Here is a 19983-nt window from a genome sequence, read left to right on the forward strand (position 1 = left end):
CAAGTCTGCGCATTTACCGCTAAGAAGAATCCCTTTATCGCGACTCCCGTTTTCCAAAGTACTCCTCTAAAAGCCACAGCCAGTATCGGAATTCTTGGACTCGAAATCTCGAGTGATGTGCAGTTCTCTTGTCATCTGGAAGGTAAAGCTAAGTTAGCTTCGCAGAAACTAGGTGTACTCTGTAGAGCGGGGCAGTATTTCACTCCGAGCCATCGCCTTAACCTTTATAAGGCGCAAGTCAGGCCGCATATGGAATACTGCTCCCATCTCTGGGCCGGTGCACCTCAACAGTATCTCCTTCCATTTGACCGAATTCAACGGAGAGCTGTGCGACTCGTTGGCGAGCCAAGTCTAACCGATCGGCTTGATTCTTTGGCATTGCGTAGAGAAGTCGCTTCCTTATGCGTTTTCTACCGCATTTATCATGGGGAGTGCTCTGAAGAACTGTTTGGTGCACTGCCTGCTGCTGAATTCCACCATCGTACGGCACGTCATAAGCTGAAATTCCACCCATACCATCTGGACAGCTGGCGATCAACAACTGTTCGCTTTAGAAGAAGTTTTTTGCCTCGTGCTACCGAAATTTGGAATCAGCTCCCGCGGGCAGTGTTTCCAATGAGTTACGATTTGGGGACCTTTAAGAAAAGAGCGTACACCTTCCTTAAAGGCCGGCAACACACTCGCCATACCCCTGGTATTGTGGGTGCAAGTGGGCGACGATGATCATTTACCATCAGATGACTCGTCTGCTCGTTTGCCTGCTCTTCACATTAAAAAAAAAAAAAAAAAAAAAAAAAAACTTAGGGCATAAAGTAACCAATTTTTGCACTCCTAATAGTTCATTTACATATATCATGAATTCGTTAGATAATTTTAGTTTTAAGGAAAATAGTATTGTTATTATATTATACGGAGATAGTTTTAATTTAAAAAAACATGACATTGATATAGGATTTCAAAAAATGTTGAAAATTAGTAGTGAGACAAAATGCAAATTTATGTTGTGTACATTGCCATATTTGCCTGGTTTGACACAAAATCAAAACAAGTTTATCTATAATATCAATTTAAAATTATATAATTTAACAAATCATCATAGTGATGCATTTATATATTTTGACATAAATTCTTGTATAAAATCTTTTTGTTTGACAAAGAATACAGTGTATCTGCCATCTAGATATAAGAGAGAACTTGCTATGTTAATAGCATATAAAATTATTAACCAGTCTGATACATGTTCAGTAGCAGACCATCGATCTACTATAATTTTATGTAGTAGTAATTATATACATCAACCTAGGTTAAGTGTTGATAGACAAACTAGCCCTAAGCTAGATTTAAACTAGTATGTAAGACAACAGCTAAGCAGCCTTTTTCCATTGTACATCAAAATATTCAAGGCTTGGCTAGCAAATTATTAGAAATAGAATTATTTTTAAATCATAATAGAATTAAAATATTTTGTGTAACAGAACATTGGCTTAAACAATGTCAGTTGTTAATAAATATTGATAATTATAAATTAAAAAGTATATACTTTAGGACAAATGCTATTCATGGAGGTTCTCTTATTTTTGTACACAATAGTTTAAAATGCAAGGAACGAACTGACATTGTTAGCCTTTCTGTAGAACGCACCATTGAACTGTCCTGTGTTGAGCTTGAGCGTTACATTATTGTTTGCGTATACAGACCTCCTTCCAGTGACTATAATTTGTTTGAGACAGTCATGGAAGAAATATTAAAGCGTTTAGGCAGGAGTAAAAAGAAGGTAATAGTATGTGGTGATTTTAATATTGATTTACTTTCACACACACAAACGGCAACACGAATAGTTAATTTGTTTCATTCATTTAATCTGTATAAACTTTTTGATGAGCCTACACGAATAACACCTACTTCTGCAACTTGTATTGATAATATATACTGTGATTGCAAATGTTTAGAAAAATATATTCTCAACACGCTAACTTCGGATCACTGTGGCCAGAAAGTAGTTTTTGAATGGGATTGCATACCTACATTTAAAAGAATTAATGTTAGGCCTATAACTAGAAAAGGCATTCATACATTTAGAAATAATATTGATAATAAACTACCTGACCTGAATAATCAATCCTTTCATAAAAATCCTTGTGAAATGTTTACAAATCTTTTTAAGTTCATTCATAGTGAATATGAAAAAATATTTAAAATTAAATCTTTAACTATTACCAAGGATTTACCATTCAGCCAATGGGCAACTCCTAGTATACACAGATGCAGGAACGTTCTTTACGAGTTATATGGTATGAAACAATATAACAAAGACTTATCATTTCTTAGTTATGTTAGAAATTATTCAAAAACATTTAAAAAAGTTTGTTTCACCGCCAAGAGTTTGTATATCAGAGACAAAATACGCAACTCTGACAATAAAGTTAAAACGGTTTGGACAATTATTAATGGTGAATTGGGCAAAATCCGATCAAACGATAGTACCATAAAACTTGTCAACTCTGGTAGGGTCATTGACAAAAGTGCTGATGTTGCGCTTGCTTTTGAAGATTTCTTTAGTAGTGTCCCTGCTAGTTTAACTAAGAATTTAAATTCGTCTTCAGCGCTTGCAGAGTCTTTATTGAGGGATCACGTTGCTGAGTGTAACAAATTATTTGAATTGCGACACGTGACTGCTGATGAAATTGTTAAAACTTTTAAAACATTAAATTTAAAAAAAACATGTGATCTCTGGGGTATGTCTGTAAATTTAGTAAATAATATCATAGAAAACATTGCCAATCAACTAGCGTTTATATTTAATCAGTGTTGCGACTGTGGTATTTTCCCTGATTTACTAAAGTTTAGCAAAGTTATTCCTTTATTTAAAAGTGGTGACCAAGAAGACAGTAATAACTATAGGCCAATTTCCATATTACCAACTTTGAGCAAAGTCTTCGAGAAACTAATTTTAAACCAATTAAATAGTCATTTTGCATCAAATGGTTTACTGCACGCCAAACAGTATGGTTTCACAAAGGGGCGCTCTACCACTGATGCCGGAGTAGCTCTTTTATCACATATATACAAAGCATGGGAAAATTCAAAGAATGCTTTGGGGATATTCTGCGACCTTTCTAAGGCTTTCGACTGTGTAGAACATTCCACTCTATTACGGAAACTAAATTTTTATGGTATCAAAGGTTTAGCTCAGGATCTCATAGCTTCATATCTTCAGAACAGGGTACAAACCGTTGTCGTTAATGGAGAGAAATCTCGCGGTGCGCCGATTAACATAGGTGTTCCGCAGGGATCTATCTTAGGACCGTTTTTGTTCTTAGTGTATATTAATGACCTACCTTATTATTTGCAGGATATGTGTGAAATAGTACTGTTTGCAGATGACACCTCATTAATTTTTAATGTGGATAGACATGACACAAATGTTGACGAAGTAAACTCTGCTCTTTTACGCATATCCAATTGGTTTAATGCTAATAATTTACTATTAAATACAAAAAAAACAAATTGTGTAGAATTTATCCTCCCAAATGTAAAAAAGGTGCAAAGGAATATTATTTTAAACGGGGAGGTATTATACCCTGTGGAATCGACTGTTTTTCTTGGTTTGACATTAGATGAGAAGCTTCAATGGGGGGCCCATGTTGCCACCACCGCTGCTAAGCTCAGCTCAGCTGCATATGCAGTTAGAAGAATAAGGCATCTCACCGATGAAGAAACGGCTAGATTGGTTTACTTTAGCTACTTTCACAGCATAATGTCCTATGGAATCCTGCTATGGGGCAGGGCTGCAGATATAGAAACTATATTCATATTACAGAAAAGAGCCATACGCTCTGTATATAATTTGCGTGCTCGAGACTCACTAAGAGATCTCTTTAAGAATACTGGTATCCTTACTGTACCGTCGCAGTATATATTTAATAATATTTTATATGTACATAATAACGCTTACTTACACACAAAAGTAGGAGATAGACATTGTTATGACACAAGAAACAGAAATAAAATTGAAATGCCATTATTCCGGCTAGCTAAAGTTAAAAATTCATTTATGGGCCAAGGTATACGCTTTTACAACAGAATTCCTCATAATATTAAAGAGTTTAATAGTTCTACATTTAAATCTTATATAAAAAATGTACTTGTCAAGAGAGCCTATTACAGTATTAAGGAATATATGGAAGATAAAAACCCATGGAGGGTTGTCGCGTAAAAACCACAGGACAGTTCTTTGGTATATTATGATAATATATTATGATATTACATATTATGTAATTTGTAAAATTGTAAATCTGACATGATTTAAAAGAGCAACTATGGAGTTTCTTGCCGATTCTTCTCCGTAGATACTGCTTTCCGAATCGGTGGTAATGTTAAAAACATGTACTTAATGACGTTTCAAAAGTGCTTCTAGAAGAAGTCTAATTGAATAAATAAATGTTTGAGTTTGAGTTTGAGTATATTTTTTGTGATTTTGAATATGTGCTTTATTTATTCTACTACTAACGAATGCGTGTTCACGCACGCACTTACGTGGTTTGTAACGACGCGACGTTCGTTTACGAATGTTTCGTCTACTGATGACGCGAATGGCGAATACGAATGTGTAAATGCACCATCAAGTTACAATCATTGCAACTCATTATAAACGAACGTCATTAATAATTATATTACGGCGACACACACATTAGGTACATGGTAAATATTATTCTATCATCTATGCGATTGAATAATGCTACTGTGTTTCATTAGAAGTAACAAATAATAGGGAAATATCAATTAAGTATATCAGAAATTTCACGAAATCCCTAGGGATAGGTACCACGAAATCACGGAAGATGAGAAATAGTCTTATCTATTACGTCATTTTCTTAGTGCATATGACAAAAAGCTACATTACCTCTTAATTAATTTTGTAACATGAAGAATGTCAGTAGATGGTTGGTAGGTACTTGGTTAGGTAATGATTTCCTCATTTCCCTGCGACATACTTATACATTTATTATTGTGATGTGGGTTTATAATTCTTCCCCTTAGCACAGAATAATGAGTGGTACCTATAGCAACAGTAATGATCAATAAGCTTGTATTTATAAGTTACTTCTTATTGCGGACTAGCTGGTACCCGCGACTTTGTTCACTTTGCACGCCTACTCTATTTCTTTATAGATAAACCTTTTATTCTATCTATTATTATATTATAATATCTATTGTTATTTTGTCTAGATATTTGTAATGGATAAAATCAAAACCTACTTTAATTGCATGTAAATCTATAATTTATTTTTTATTTATTTAATTTGTCACTGATTTTTTTCGTGTCGTGTTACTGTAAATGGAAGACACAGGCTCCTGAAAAACAGTTCTTACTATCTTAGGAGCCTGGGTCGCTCTAATTTGTTAAATGTTTTAAGTGAAATAAATGATTTATTTATTTATTTATTTATTTACTTATCTGATTTAAGCAACCAATAATGACCTTATTTTTTGCAATATCCCAATATAACCCGAATAAAACTGGAGCTCTAACAAGTAGCGTAAGAATTTTAACCTTTGTATATAACCTACCCCTATCGACATACAAATCATAAAAATCAGTGTAAGTACCTACTTAATAAACAAGAGCAAGTCAAATGTTTACATTCAATACATCTCTTATATATAAAAAATAAAAATGAATCGCAAAATGTGTTGGTAAGCGCATAACTCGAGAACGGCTGAACCGATTTCGATAATTCTTTTTTTATTATATTCCTTGAAGTACGAGGATGGTTCTTATGTAGAGAAAACGTAAATATTATGTACGGGCGAAGCCGGGGCGGACCGCTAGTATCAAATAAATTTAATTCGATATACTTAGGTATAAAAATATAACCGCCCCATACCCCAGGAGGGGCCAAGGTTTGGCCCTGTCAAGCAGACTTTGTATAGTAATATTTATTGACACGTGTGAGTGCAATTTTAATGCCCCGCTGAGGGCCACGCATGCGCAGAAAGAGTAATGGGTCACCACACGTGCTGTTCTTCTGGGATTTATTAAATAAGTAATTTTTAAAAACCATCCTATGTCCTTACTCAAGTTTCAAACTACATCTGTATCTATATATGTATTTCATGATTCATCCAATATCGATTCACTGGTTTAGATGTGAAGAAGAGACAGGGAGACTTTACATTCACATTTAATAAACATAATAAGTAAGGATTATTTCTTTAATTTAAAGTAAAACATTGTACTTAGTACAGAATAATTTAAATCTTAAAAGTTTGATTTACAGACATTTTTATTAACAAAACAATGACACAGGTGGGCAATTTAATCTTTAATATTGTATTTAATTTATTACCGCTTTCCTATCATCAATCACCATTATCGCATGCATCAAAATACATGTATGATTACGTTCGTTATTTCACTAAGTATATAACAGATGTTTAAAATCGATATGATTCACATCATGATAAGTCATATTGTTTGTCTGCTATGGACTCACTACCGAACCGATTTTAATAAAATTTTGTTTTACTAATAAAAAGTCATCTATAAACATCGAGCATATATGTTGAGCAGATATGATGTCTGTAAGAGTCATGTTTTATATTTTTAAATAAATAAAATGAAAGCTGTCCACCACATAGCATTGTCACCCGAAGCTCCAGACGGCTCGAAGCTCAGTGTATCCCCAACCCTGCAGGGCTGCAAACGTATTGATAACATATCTGATATCAGTGGAAACATATCTAGCTTTCAGTGCTTCTAATGTTAATAAACACACTCTTGTTACCGAAGGTACGATCTTTGCATTTATATACTTATAAAACTTTGTAAGTGACGTTTCCTTATATGACCTTTTGTCCAACCCCAATCACACTGTATATGGACAGATGGCTCTTAATCACAGAACCACCTATAATCGCTTTTCCCACTTATTTTCATCTATTTGTTTATAAGTCAGTAAGTGAAATAGTTACGGCCAAAGATGGGATTGGGAACATAGTATGGGTTAAGTTTTTTGTGTGTATATTTGTATGTTTGTGTGTGAAATTAATAATGGGATAAAATGCATATTCAATTAAAATAAGCGAATGTTCAAATAGAATTAACTGAATTAAAAATATTTCATAGTGTGTACATTGAGTAAGTAGGTAACTAGGTAACTACCTATTGATTTTGCACGTTCAAGATTGTAAGAAAATTGTTTTAAAATAAGTAGGTAATGAAATATGTTTAAATTACTCGTATGTACGTATCTCATGACTCATGAGTCATGAGTCATATTATTTTAAACTAGCGGTCCGCCCCGGCTTCGCCCGTGGTACATATTTCGCAATAAAAGGTATGTTCTTTCTCAGCGTCTAAAGGTTGCCTGTGTCAAATTTCATCAAAATCGGTTGAGAGGTTTAAGCGGGAAAGCGTAACAGACAGACAGAGAAACTTTTGCATTTATAATATTCGTAAGGATTTATTAAATAAAGCAAATTGTCTTCTTGTTTTTTGTAACTTTCTTTGAATTGATAATGATCAATCTAGGTTTATTTTTTATTATTTTTTGTGTGTGATACATCAAGGAAAAAAGAAATTGTACGGTTGATAAGTCATTATGATTGATTGTTATATTGCATTTAAATCATTAATAATAAAAGAATTACATATTACCGTTTATCTCATTTTTGCTTGCAGTATCATATTGTGTAATTCATCAAATAAATAGATGATGAATCATTAAAATTGTAATCAAATATTAAAATTATCAGTTTTTACTTAGCAATAGCAGCTTTATGTATGGAATAAATATGGCAATAATCGATCAAGTCCAATATCAACTACATATAAGTTGTTATAAACAACTAAAAACCGCCCGCCCTTGCTTGAAGCAAAAATATTTATTGCTGTATCGTGGCTATAAACTTTTACTTTACCAGACTTTTTGCGTGCTCATTCGTCCTATTGAAGAATAAATGTAAAACATATTTATATGCATTATACCTACCTCTTTATTCGATAGCAAATACTGGTTTTTACATAGAGCCTCAAAGAATACATCTTACGCGAATATGTCTTTTAAGTTGAACTGGCAACTGTTCCTCTGCTAGGATACCCTAATCCCTTAAGAAAATAAAAAAAGTTTACGCACTTCTCTCGGATTTAAAAAATCCGTCAAAATCCGTATCTAAGGAATTTGGTTACAAATTTGTGTAAAAGCGTTGATAGATAAGTAGGTACTTAAATATGTACCATAAACGAACGTAAATAAAAACAAAGATCAAAATCGAATATGATTCTTAAAGCCAAGTTCTGTGAATTATCTCAAGTCAAACTAGAACTATGCAAGAAGCCGATCAAACGCCAGGAATCTATTGATTATTTGTTATCAAAACTAACTTTCTCCGAAACTACCAAGTTCAATGTCCTATCCCTCACTAATTACATTTCTAAATTCTAGACGCCTTCGCTAGCTTATACTTACTGGGAGATTTAATCAGAAACATGGCAATGTTTATATTATTACCTATAACTATTAATGATGTCTACACCAACGGATTTATATTATCTATTTGGTGCCATGTTCTTTATAATTCTAATAACTTAATGAAAATGAAAATAATCATCAAGTAATTATTATTTTATTTTAATAATGTCGGAGGGCTAAAGAATAAGCGCGAGAAAGCTTTTTTCTCAAAGAATATAGAAATACTGACTGACCGGTTGGCTTGGTTGATAGTGGCCCTGCCTTCCAAGCCAGAGGTCGTGGGTTCGATTCCCACCCGGGGCAAATATTTGTGTGATCAATTCTAGGTATGTTTATCAGCCATCTGGTTTCCATAACACAAACGAAAGCTTAGTACCTATGAGATCGGATCGTGCCGTGTGTGAAAATTGTCTAAAAAAAAAAATACTCTACATTCGATTAAATCTGCGAAATTAAGAAGAATTTTAAAATACATATTCAATGTGCTTTTATGCATAATATTTATAAAATACGCGTAAAAGTCGACTTAACCGCGAATAAAACCAAACGCAACTAGTAGGTATTGGAAAATACAAAATGACAATGCTTTATCACAAAGAGAAGCAACAGTTGGTTCCGCCCCTGAAATGTCAACACCATGGCCGCATGGCTAGGTCAATAGAGCAATTGTTATACCTATTATATACTAGCTTTTACCCTTTATTTTGTACATAAAATATCTTCTTAGTAGCTACTAAGGATTTAATTTAACTTCAATTCAAGCATCAGAAAATCATGAATATAAACTTAACACTATCATTCCGCCCGCAGCTTCGGCCGCGTTGTTAAATTTCATAAAGTTAAGCCTCACTCGAGAGTTACTCTACCTATTAAACAAACCGTGTCAAAATCCGTTGCGTAGTTTTAAAGATCTAAGCATTCATATGGACAGACAGACAAACAGCGAATGACATGACATAAAATTACAATTTATTGAAGTGAAACTTCTTTATCGGGGTTGGAAAAAAATTTAGTGTAACATTTTTTCGTTAGGTACGCGTGACATTTTTCCGTTACGCGCCATCTTTTTCTTATCCCTACCACGCGTGATTCGACGTATTTCTGTAAGGTTGCATATACCTAATAAATTATTTTTTGAAAAATAATTTTCACTTCTTACGTGTGTACACGCACACATTTTTTTTTGTTTGATTAACTATATGGCTACTGGGCGATCCAAGTTTATCAACGTGCCTCTTATGTGAAGAAGATTAATCCGATAAATAGCCTGACGAGCTAAAAGCAAAAAATATTCCGTTGTTATATTTTGTTTTTATGGAAATATTATCATTGATAAGATTTTAAACTAAGATTAATGGATAATGTTAGTGTCTCTAGCATTAAATTCATGTAAGTACTTACTTACAGATTTCAGAGGATGCAATTGGCTATTATTGTATGTGTACCCTATAGGTAGGGCGTAGGTAGTCGGATATACTACGGCCTACGGATAATATAAACGACTATATATATAAACTTAACTTATTTGAACACGACCAATCATCAACGAACATATTGGTTATTGGTAGGATAATCAAAATAATATTTCAGTAATAATTAAATATGTAGGTAACTAGAATAAAACAGTATTAAATACTGTTGTATTTCAAAGCTGTTATAAATTGTTAGGCTGGCATGTAAATAAAAGACAAAAAGCTTACACGTCCAAAATACACTTTTGGACGTGTTTTTTCTCTGATATATAGGTATTTATAAAATAGAGTATACATCGTCCAGGTCCTCAGCACGGACCTTGCGTCCGGCGGCGGGGAGGGCGTGTAGGCAGCCCCGTACAGGGCCCTGGGCCAGGGCCCATTAGCAAGCTATGAGCCGGCGAAGGTAGTCGGATGGCCGCATGGGCAGCCTACCGGACCTGACGGAACGCACGCGGCACTGCCGGCCCGCCGCGCGCACCGTCTCTGACCCGCACAGGCACCGCACTGTTGTTCCGCAGGTTTGTGCAGCATAGCAGTGTTATAATAGTGTATATGTATATCAAAGACTAGATTTCCGCCCGCGGCTTCGCCCGCGTTTTCAAAGGAAAACCTGCATAGTTCCCGTTCCCGTGGGATTTCCGGGATAAAACCTATCCTGTGTGTTATTCTGATGTATAAGCTATATTGTGGTAAAGTTTCATTCAAATCCATTGCGTAGTTTTTACGTGAAAGAGTAACAAACATCCATACTTACAAACTTTCGCCTTTATAATTAGTAGTAGGATGATGAGTTGAGATCCGATCTTTTGCAAAGCATAGGAATTCCGACAAAAAAGTATGAACAAGCGAATATTTTATAATACAGCAGCTATTATATATATTATATAGTTGTGGATTTATCTGAACTAGTCAATGACTAATGATTATCAGAACATCTATTATGTAATGATATTATAATCTTTGACATTTTATTAATAGATACGATGATTATTATCTAAATAAATTGATTCTACGACAAATTATAATAATGACTAGTTGAGGTAGATAGAACTAAAAAATACGCTTTTCAAACAATATTTTTTACAGATACCAGTGAGCACAATTTACAAGAAAGAGTGGCCATGGAGAAAGACCAAAACACAATTAAAAATGCCGGCTGTAAATGCGAACAGACGACGGGAGTCAGCCGCGTCCTCTCTCGGGGCCGCCTCCGTGCGCCGCCTCATCACACGACAACCACAGAAGATACCAAAGCTCATCATCACGCGGTTCACGCTCCTTTGTATAGCCAGCGGGCTCTGCTCCACAGCTATACTTCCTTTCACAGCATACGCAGGGGCAGAAGCGGGAGCCATGCCCCTCGCAGTAATGCACACAGTCGCTGCTATAGCGGCTCCGTTCTCTCCATTAATTCTTCAAAAAACCGGCACAAGACACGTGATCACTCTGTCACATGTGCTAGTGTGTGTTCTCTTAGTGGCACACACGATCGCCACACCTCTGTCAATTCTGCTGTTCCTATACGCAATTTGTGGCGTGATGCTGTCGCCTATGGAACTGGCTTTAGCAGCATCAGCTACGTCTTTTGCTCAAGCGGCAGGCGATGAGAGTAGACGAAAGATTGCATTGCGTAGAGCGTTGAGAGCTCTGCGAGCAACGCAGGATGTAGGGCTGGTCATTGGATCACTGATGTTGGGTGGAGCATTACTAATTTGGCCTGAAGATCTAATGCCGCTACTACAGTTACCTAACACAATGCAAAACTTTTCAACACCAGGGTGGCCGCCGTCTGAAGATGATTTGGTTGAAGAAGATATAGAGGTAATTTACAACAATTTAATCTAGCTATCTAATAATAAATCTCGAATCATTATCGTAATCATTTCCTTCCCTATTATCTGTTATTATATGTCTAGTATTTATATCTATTTATTTGTTATTATTTTGTCTATAGTTATCAATCTAACAAAAAACTTAGTTGAAAAATATCATCAGATAAGTGATAAAACAAATATTTCAGGAGCGAACATGTGGGGCATCTGGCTGTCCTGACGTGCAGTCCCTAGTTGGTACAGCACTAAGCGCGGAGGGCCGCAGAGTGGTGGTAGCGGTGTGGGCCGGGCTGGCGCTGGCGGCCGCGTTCCTGGCCCTGTACGGGGCTGCCTCCACGCCCTCCCCGCCGCCGGACGCAAGGTCCGTGCTGAGGGACCCAAGGTCGCTGCTCGGCGCGCCAATGGGCCTCTTCATTGGGTTGCAACAGGGTTTTATTTATACGTCTTATATTAAGGTGGGTTGAGAGATGACAAACATGATTAATGATAATATATTGATTACTATACTAAATCTTATTTCTACCTATACATACAACACATAAACAGTAAAACATGTTACCTTTGGCGAGACATTATTTCTAACTAAATGCAATATGTAGCTAAAAATATTTATTTTGTCAGTTATTTATATTCTTCATAATGTTTGGTGTGTATTATTACAGTGGTATGGTGTATGTGTCGGCGGATGGAGTGAAGCATGGCGCGCGTTATGCGGTGCAGGGGCATTGCAAGCGCTTGCAGCGGCCACGCTCAGCATGGCAGCGGCTCGAGGACGGCGCGGGGCCCTTGCTGCGGGCGGTGCTGCAGCGCACGCGTCGCTGCTGCTAGCGCTGCTGCGCTGGAGGGCGGCAAGAACAGACTTGGCGCTGCCTACGGTTGCTGCAGCCGCGTGGGGCGCATGTGCTGCCTTGTGGGATGTGTTGCAGGTATATTGTAAATTTTTACTAAGTAGGTAACTATACAATGGTATTGAAAATAATACGTCTTGATTATGAAGTGACACTGACCCAAAAGGTTATGTCCTGCCTTTGCGCAAATGGTTAAACAGCCTAATTTTCTTATTTTTATTTTAAACACTAGCGGTCCGCCCCGGCTTCGCCCGTGGTACATATTTACGTTTTCTCTACATAAAAACCATCCTCGTACTTCAAGGAATATATTAAAAAAAGAATTATCGAAATCGGTTCAGCCGTTCTCGAGTTATGCGCTTACCAACACATTTTGCGATTCATTTTTATATATAAGAAGATTGACACAAATTAATTACTTAGTAGGTAACCTACACGCGCAGAATTTGATACCGCACCTAGGTACTTATTTCTACTTTCTTGTCTTATGTGAATGTGTTTCATAAAAATTAATAATTTTTAATAAGCGTCGGTTTCATTATGTTCATATTATTATGTTAGTGTTAACATTATGGTATTGGTATAAATAAGTTAAAATTATTATTTGTACTAAAGAGTTAATTAAATTCCAGAGCGGCATATGCGTCGGAGGGCCCGGCTGGCGCGGCCCCTGGTCGTTCACGCTCACAGCGCGCCACGCCGGCCTGGCCCTGGCGTGCGGTGCGCGGCAGTTCCTCTGCGTGCGCACACAACTCGCCGTGCTCGCGCTGGCCCTGCTCACCGCGCTGATGTCACACGGGGCGCTAGAGCTGCGACTCAGACGGGACCTCCGGCATAGGTCCTGACGATATGCACATAGCAGCGATAGAGAGGACATCGCGTTCCATGTTATCGCTTGATACACTAAATACTGAACGGTTCAGTAATACTGAAGAGATTACATCGTATTTGTGAGAGATGGAACTTTATTGTAGTGAGATTATTTGATGGATAAACGGGCGGTTATTGTGGATAGTGCACCAAAAACTGTTATATCAAATATAATTCAAGCTGAAGGCTATGTGTAATGTGATGTACATTGTACATATTATTAATTAATGTAAAATAATTTTTGAACTATTTCTCCGACTTCTTTTCGAGACTGACTGTGTGGATGTGTAGTAGATATCAGAAAGTGCAAGAAAAAAGAAAATAGGAGTGAGCACTATTTTCTATAGAACAAGACCCATTCAACTTAGATCTGAAAGTAATTATTGTACGAGTGTATATTTTTCTAAAAACTTTACTGCTTCATTCTTCCACTTTCTAACATTCCACAGGCAGGACATTGAGATCTTTAACAATAATATCATTACAGGTAAATTAGCTTGGAGAAATTTTTGCGTTTGTAGTAGTGTATGGTCAGCAAATAAAATAAAACAACATTTTATTTTTAGTTTTTATTTTATATATATATAAGGGATTTTAAATTAAACTATATGTGTTTCTCCTCTGAAAAAGATGAGACTTTATTTTAATATTTGCACATTTAACATACGTATAACTTTTACATTAACTAGACCGGGAGATATTGACACAAAATTTCGAGTCATTTGTAACAGGATGGCGGTTCTACAGGGGTCTTAGTACGCAATGACAAAAAGAAAAACGATGGTGTGAACGCTGGTACCGGCGGCTTAGTCACGTAGGCGTTAGTCGAACTCGTCGGAAAAATAGCGAAGTCAAACAATTTGTAACACAAAAATTTTAGAATTTACCGATAGCCCATAAAAAGAAGTAGGCGGTAGTGTCATGCCATACTTTTCCGGTGTGACTTACAGCCCGCCATACCGACGCGAATGTGTTGATTTAAAAAAAAACAATTCAACCATTTGTACCAGGCTAACTTTTGCACAGGTAACCATCGTCGTGCAGCCATTTACGAAAATCGCCATGCCATACTTTTCGGACGATTCCAAATGGTCGCCATACCGCCGAAAATCTGCAAATTTTTTTTTTCGCCGAACCATTTGTACCACCCTAAATTTTTTTTTCAACAACTCCTGAATGATTATAAATAGAAGTGTGATAATGCCATACCTGTGGGAGGTGGCGAATGTGTATAAGATTTTTTTTTATTGTAAGATTTTATTCGTATTTTGAACGATTAGTAACAGTATGGCACTAATTTTTCCTGTAAGTTTGAGGTTCAACGAATATAAATACAAAATTTCAAAGATCTAGGTGGTGGAAATCTTCACTTATATAAATTAATACTAAATTAATTTTTTAAGTATGGCAGCACTTTTTCCCCCTACTAGAAGTATGGTAAATATAATAATGGTCACATTTTATCAAATACTCTCCAAAAATCCAAATGCAATACTGGTACAAAAAGTTTGGCGAAAAAAAAAATTTTTGCAGATTTTCGGCGGTATGGCGACCATTTGGAATCGTCCGAAAAGTATGGCATGGCGATTTTCGTATATAGCTGCACGACGATGGTTACCTGTGCAAAAGTTAGCCTGGTACAAATGGTTGAATTGTTTTTTTTTAATCAACACATTCGCGTCGGTATGGCGGGCTGTAAGTCACACCGGAAAAGTATGGCATGACACTACCGCCTACTTCTTTTTTATGGGCTATCGGTAAATTCTAAAATTTTTGTGTTACAAATCGTTTGACTTTCGCTATTTTTCCGACGAGTTCGACTAACGCCTACGCGACTAAGCCGCCGGTACCAGTGTTCACACCATCGTTTTGCACGCCTCACTCATAAGCGAAGCGTTGAGGTGGGTACTACTGTCACTTCGCGCAAAACATCTGATTTTTCAAACTTAAAATGTCTTTATGTATCATACATTGCACTTGTAAGATAATACATACACACACATATTAAGAAAAAACACTATTTTTAACATTCATGATATTTTTGATGTCATTTTTGTTATTTAAACTAGTTAAAAAACAGTTTAAAAAAGTTCTGTCTTGGACGTCCGTGTGTCTGTATGTGCGGAGGATTTTCTTGTTAACACGATAGCGACCGAAATACTTTACTAATCGAGTCTTTTTTTTTCTCTTACGCTTGAGTATGCTCAGGAATAGAACCCTTTTATTTTTCAGGGTCTGATTCGATGTGGTTTAATTGTTATTAAATAAACAAAAATAATAATTAATAAATAATTATTTAAAAAAAATTATGAGGCGTGCACTTTTGGATTTTCCAAACTATTTCTTTTTGTCATTGCGTACTAAGACCCCTGTAGAACCGCCATCCTGTTACAAATGACTCGAAATTTTGTGTCAATATCTCCCGGTCTATACGTAATAATTATAATTTTTGAATGAAATGTGTGCTTTATGTTCACGGTACCAAACGACTGCACGTGGCACCTGCGGACAGCGTAAACTGGTTTATTCTGGTTTTGTGCGTGTTTCCACTTTCCACTATCAAGTGACGATTTATTTATTTGTTTTGTTTCGTAATTATTATGGTCAAATATTAATTATGAAACAAATTATTATGGACACGATATTTTATTGTTTCACGGTAGTCGCCTTGTCGTTTGCTCAAGGACGTGAAATTGAATGATATATTTTTTTTTATAAAGTCAAAACCATTTTCTTTCAAATAAAAACTTGTTTTTATTGAAAACAAAAGTGTTGCTAGGAATAAGTATAAAATTAAATAGTAATGTTAGGATATCGAAACATTTTTGTATAGGCCAGAAGTCAGAACGATATAGTGGAAACGCGCTCTAAGATCTGAGTAATATACACACCACTACATATGCAAAAATTTCTCCAAGCTAATTTACCTGTATAGCATTAGTTAAGGCGCGCGTCTATTTGTAATGAAAATGTTGTCAAGTGTATATGCGGCCTTTTATCTCTCTTCTACTCTATGCCCCGAACAGGGTGTACTAGGGATGGCGATTCTTTACGAAAAAGATCGATTTTTAAATCGATTCGAATCGTAGTCTAATGAATCGATTCACGAAAAAATCGAGGCCTACAAAATCGATTCTTAAAAAATCGATCTTTTTTTCAAGTTTGCATTTACAATGTAAATTTGTATCAATTTTACTAAAAACAAGATTAATATTGCAATTAACGAAATCTTATCAATAAAATCAGGGAATTCAAAAATAACAATTATTTTTATTACCGTATCAAACTATAAGGATATCAAACAATAACAGAACAAACTGAAAATAATAGCGTCAAAGTGAAAAATAAGAAGCGCTTTACTTATTTACTTACCTTACCTACTCTCAATTAGTTATTATTTCGCAACAAACACTACATGAAAATCTGATGAAAATCAATTATCAATCATGAAAATACTTATATTATGCTAATAACAGTATTCAATAAACGACAACAACAAATGAATAATGCAAATTGCAATATCAATCGTCACAGATTATAGATACATAAAGTCAAAGACTACTAACGTAACTTTTTTATTAAAGAGGGGCGAGTAAAGGATACTAAACATACAGCCATCTCGCGAGTTTATGAGTAGTTAACTCTTTAACCGGCAGCACTCTTATAATTCAGGCACATTCAACTAAATGCAAATAATTGTATGGTTTATACCAAAACAGAAAAAATCGAATGTCGATTTTCAAGGGTGATATATCGATTCAGTGAATCGACACAGTACTTCATATCGATTTAAAAAATCGATATTTTCTGCTCGAAAAATCGATTCTTCGATTAATCGATCTCAGATCGCCATCCCTAGGGTGTACTTCTAAGCGCTGTGAATGTTTAATGTTTAGATATACACAATCTATGTACTTAATTAAGATTAAATGTAGGTTTTGTAATACTTTATTCTAACACTTCTACTATCTCATATCTCAATCATATTTTTTAATTCGATTCTTCAATAGATGTAATATATTGTAAGTTTTTACTGTGAAATTGTTGAAATTATGCATTGAAGTGGATGGTGTTTGTGACCCCTTTCTCAAATTCTGACCCCGTTATAAATATGTCAAATGTTTAGATTGGTACAGAGAATAAATATTGATTGTTGGTTGTTACTTAGATTGTTTTATTTGTTTTTTTTTCGCACATCTATACTAATATTATAAAGCTGAAAGTTTGTTTGTTTGAACGCGCTAATTTCAGGAACTACTGTTCCGATTAGAAAAATTCTTTCGGTGTTAGATAGCCCATTTATCGAGGAAGGCTATAGGGTATATATCATTACGCTAAGACCAACAGGAGCGGAGCTATGCGGGTAAAACCGCGAAGCGCAGCTAGTTTAATATAATAGCAGAAAATATACCTTAAGCTACCTTGTATATTAAGAGGATAAGTTTAAAACTCTTTCCTCGTGTTTCAGCAGATGATACATTTTTTTGTTTTACTTGGGAAGGGTTTCAAATAAAACAACAGAATCAACATTAACACAATTTTATTCTTACAATACAGCCCTATATTCCAACATTATTGAGTCTTTTGACATAAAGAAGGCACTACTCCTAATATAAAAATGTTAACAAAAAATTATCCGCACACAAGATGACAATCGGGTTAAAATAATTTTAAACAGAGAACTGATTACAGATATAGAACAACGAAATTAGGCTTTATAATAATTATAATTACAATAGGCTTAGATTACAGGTAACACAAATAAACAGTTAAATAAAAGTTATCCTTAGGTTAGTAGTGCCATCTAGTACAAATATCCGATATTAAAAAATCCATCCAAAATCTCTACCAGGGCGTAATTTACAATAGACTAAGAATATATAAACGGCAATTTAGTTACACAATACAATTTTATTCGGAACGATTAAATGCAGATATTTGTCGTGTCTTGTTATATTTAATAACATAGGGCGTATTCAGAAAGAAAGCTTGAAACTTATAAGCGCTTATCGGCGCTTGTCATGTTCATATATTTTCCTGTCAGTGCTGGTAACCCGCGCAGGAAAATATATGAACATGACAAGCGCCGATAAGCGCTTATAAGTTTCAAGCTTTCTTTCTGAATACGCCCATAGGTTAGGAATTAGGGTAGTTCTTCAATCTTTAGATGATCTGGTCGACTACTATTATAGACAGTAATACTAGGTATCTGTAGTCACGGCGTAGAAAAATGATGCGGGAGTTTTAGGTGCCCTAAGTGCTTCTTCACTCAGTCCTGTTTTCAAATGTCTTTTTGGAAAAGTCGATTCTATTGTAAGGTATTTTTCAATACATAACAAAACACGACAAAAACCTAACGCCTAGCGAACTTTCCAACTAATCTTGCCGCTAGATACATCGATAATGAACATTATTGTCTGCCTACATAGTTACATCTATTCACCTCCAAACTCCTTAAAAAGACGTTATATATTTAAGAACAAGCATTTGTAAACATTACAATTAGGACATGTTTAGTACTATAGCAAATAAGTAGCTCAACAGTTTGGGACTTCATACCCGATGAAATAGCGTGTATTCTATAAGAAAAACAAATATCGGCCAATCAAATGACCAATCAGAATATGACAAAGTGTTGCCATTCACGTCGAATTTCTTAATATACCTAAAAGAGACTTGCTGTAGTTAATAAAATGACTACAGCTTGTGTAAAGTAATTGACCAGGTGATAGCAACACTGCTGATTTCAAATTAACTGATTTCGCAATACCGTTATTTACCAGGTATTTTAGTATAAGATACGCATAGATCTTATATTTGATGTATATTTTATCAAATAAGTTGTGTGAAAACAGTCATAAAACAAAGACTAAAACTATTTTCGATCTTAAATTTACTACTAAATATGCCTTCAAAGTAAATCATCATCCGCATCATAGGCAAGCCAACATTCAACACGCGTCTAATATAACACATCTAAATTTAATGAGATAATAAATATAATGGCAATCTAGGAATTCATAAACAATTTAATAGAATGGTTATTGAAAATCTAGCCATTTAATAAAAATAAGAGATGGAAAAAGTAAATCAAAGATAATAAAGAAAATTAGGTAAGCTTATGTGAGCAAGACAGCATTGTGTATAAATCTATGCATGTATTTATTACGAAATTCTGATTAGTTCATTCTTTTACTTGAATAATACCAATGAAAATCCAATACATTTATAAAACTTAAATATGTAAATGGTGTGTCTTATTTTTGGACGAAATTTTCATTTTTTCCAGATACAAGTTTCAAGGCCGGCAACACCTTCACAGACTCTTATGAAGGCTCCTGGGCGGTGATTGCTCGTTACCGGGCGACCCGCCAGTTCGTTTGCCCACTTTTTAATAAAAAAAAATACCAGTACAACATCCATACGCCTGCCATACACATTATTGCCACACAACAAAAAGGAAAAAATAAAGAAAACAAAAAAA

General features: G+C 35.3%; 1 protein-coding gene across 1 annotated transcript; it reads left to right on the top strand.

The window, feature by feature from the left end:
* Nucleotides 1-10327: 10327 nt before the first annotated feature.
* On the top strand, nucleotides 10328-13975 carry LOC149899388 (uncharacterized). The gene is made up of 5 exons (XM_090114441.1): nucleotides 10328-10467; nucleotides 11036-11770; nucleotides 11970-12236; nucleotides 12444-12707; nucleotides 13262-13975. Exons 1-5 carry the CDS (start codon nucleotides 10369-10371, stop codon nucleotides 13472-13474), a joined length of 1578 nt encoding a protein of 525 aa, XP_089970567.1. The 5' UTR covers nucleotides 10328-10368; the 3' UTR covers nucleotides 13475-13975.
* The last annotated feature ends 6008 nt before the right edge of the window (nucleotides 13976-19983 follow it).

Source organism: Colias eurytheme, chromosome 21 (genome assembly GCF_061535395.1).
Source record: "Colias eurytheme isolate Ceu_HAF_F1 chromosome 21, ilColEury1 Martin Lab GWU primary, whole genome shotgun sequence".
In the NCBI taxonomy this organism is placed as follows: Eukaryota; Metazoa; Arthropoda; class Insecta; order Lepidoptera; family Pieridae; genus Colias; species Colias eurytheme.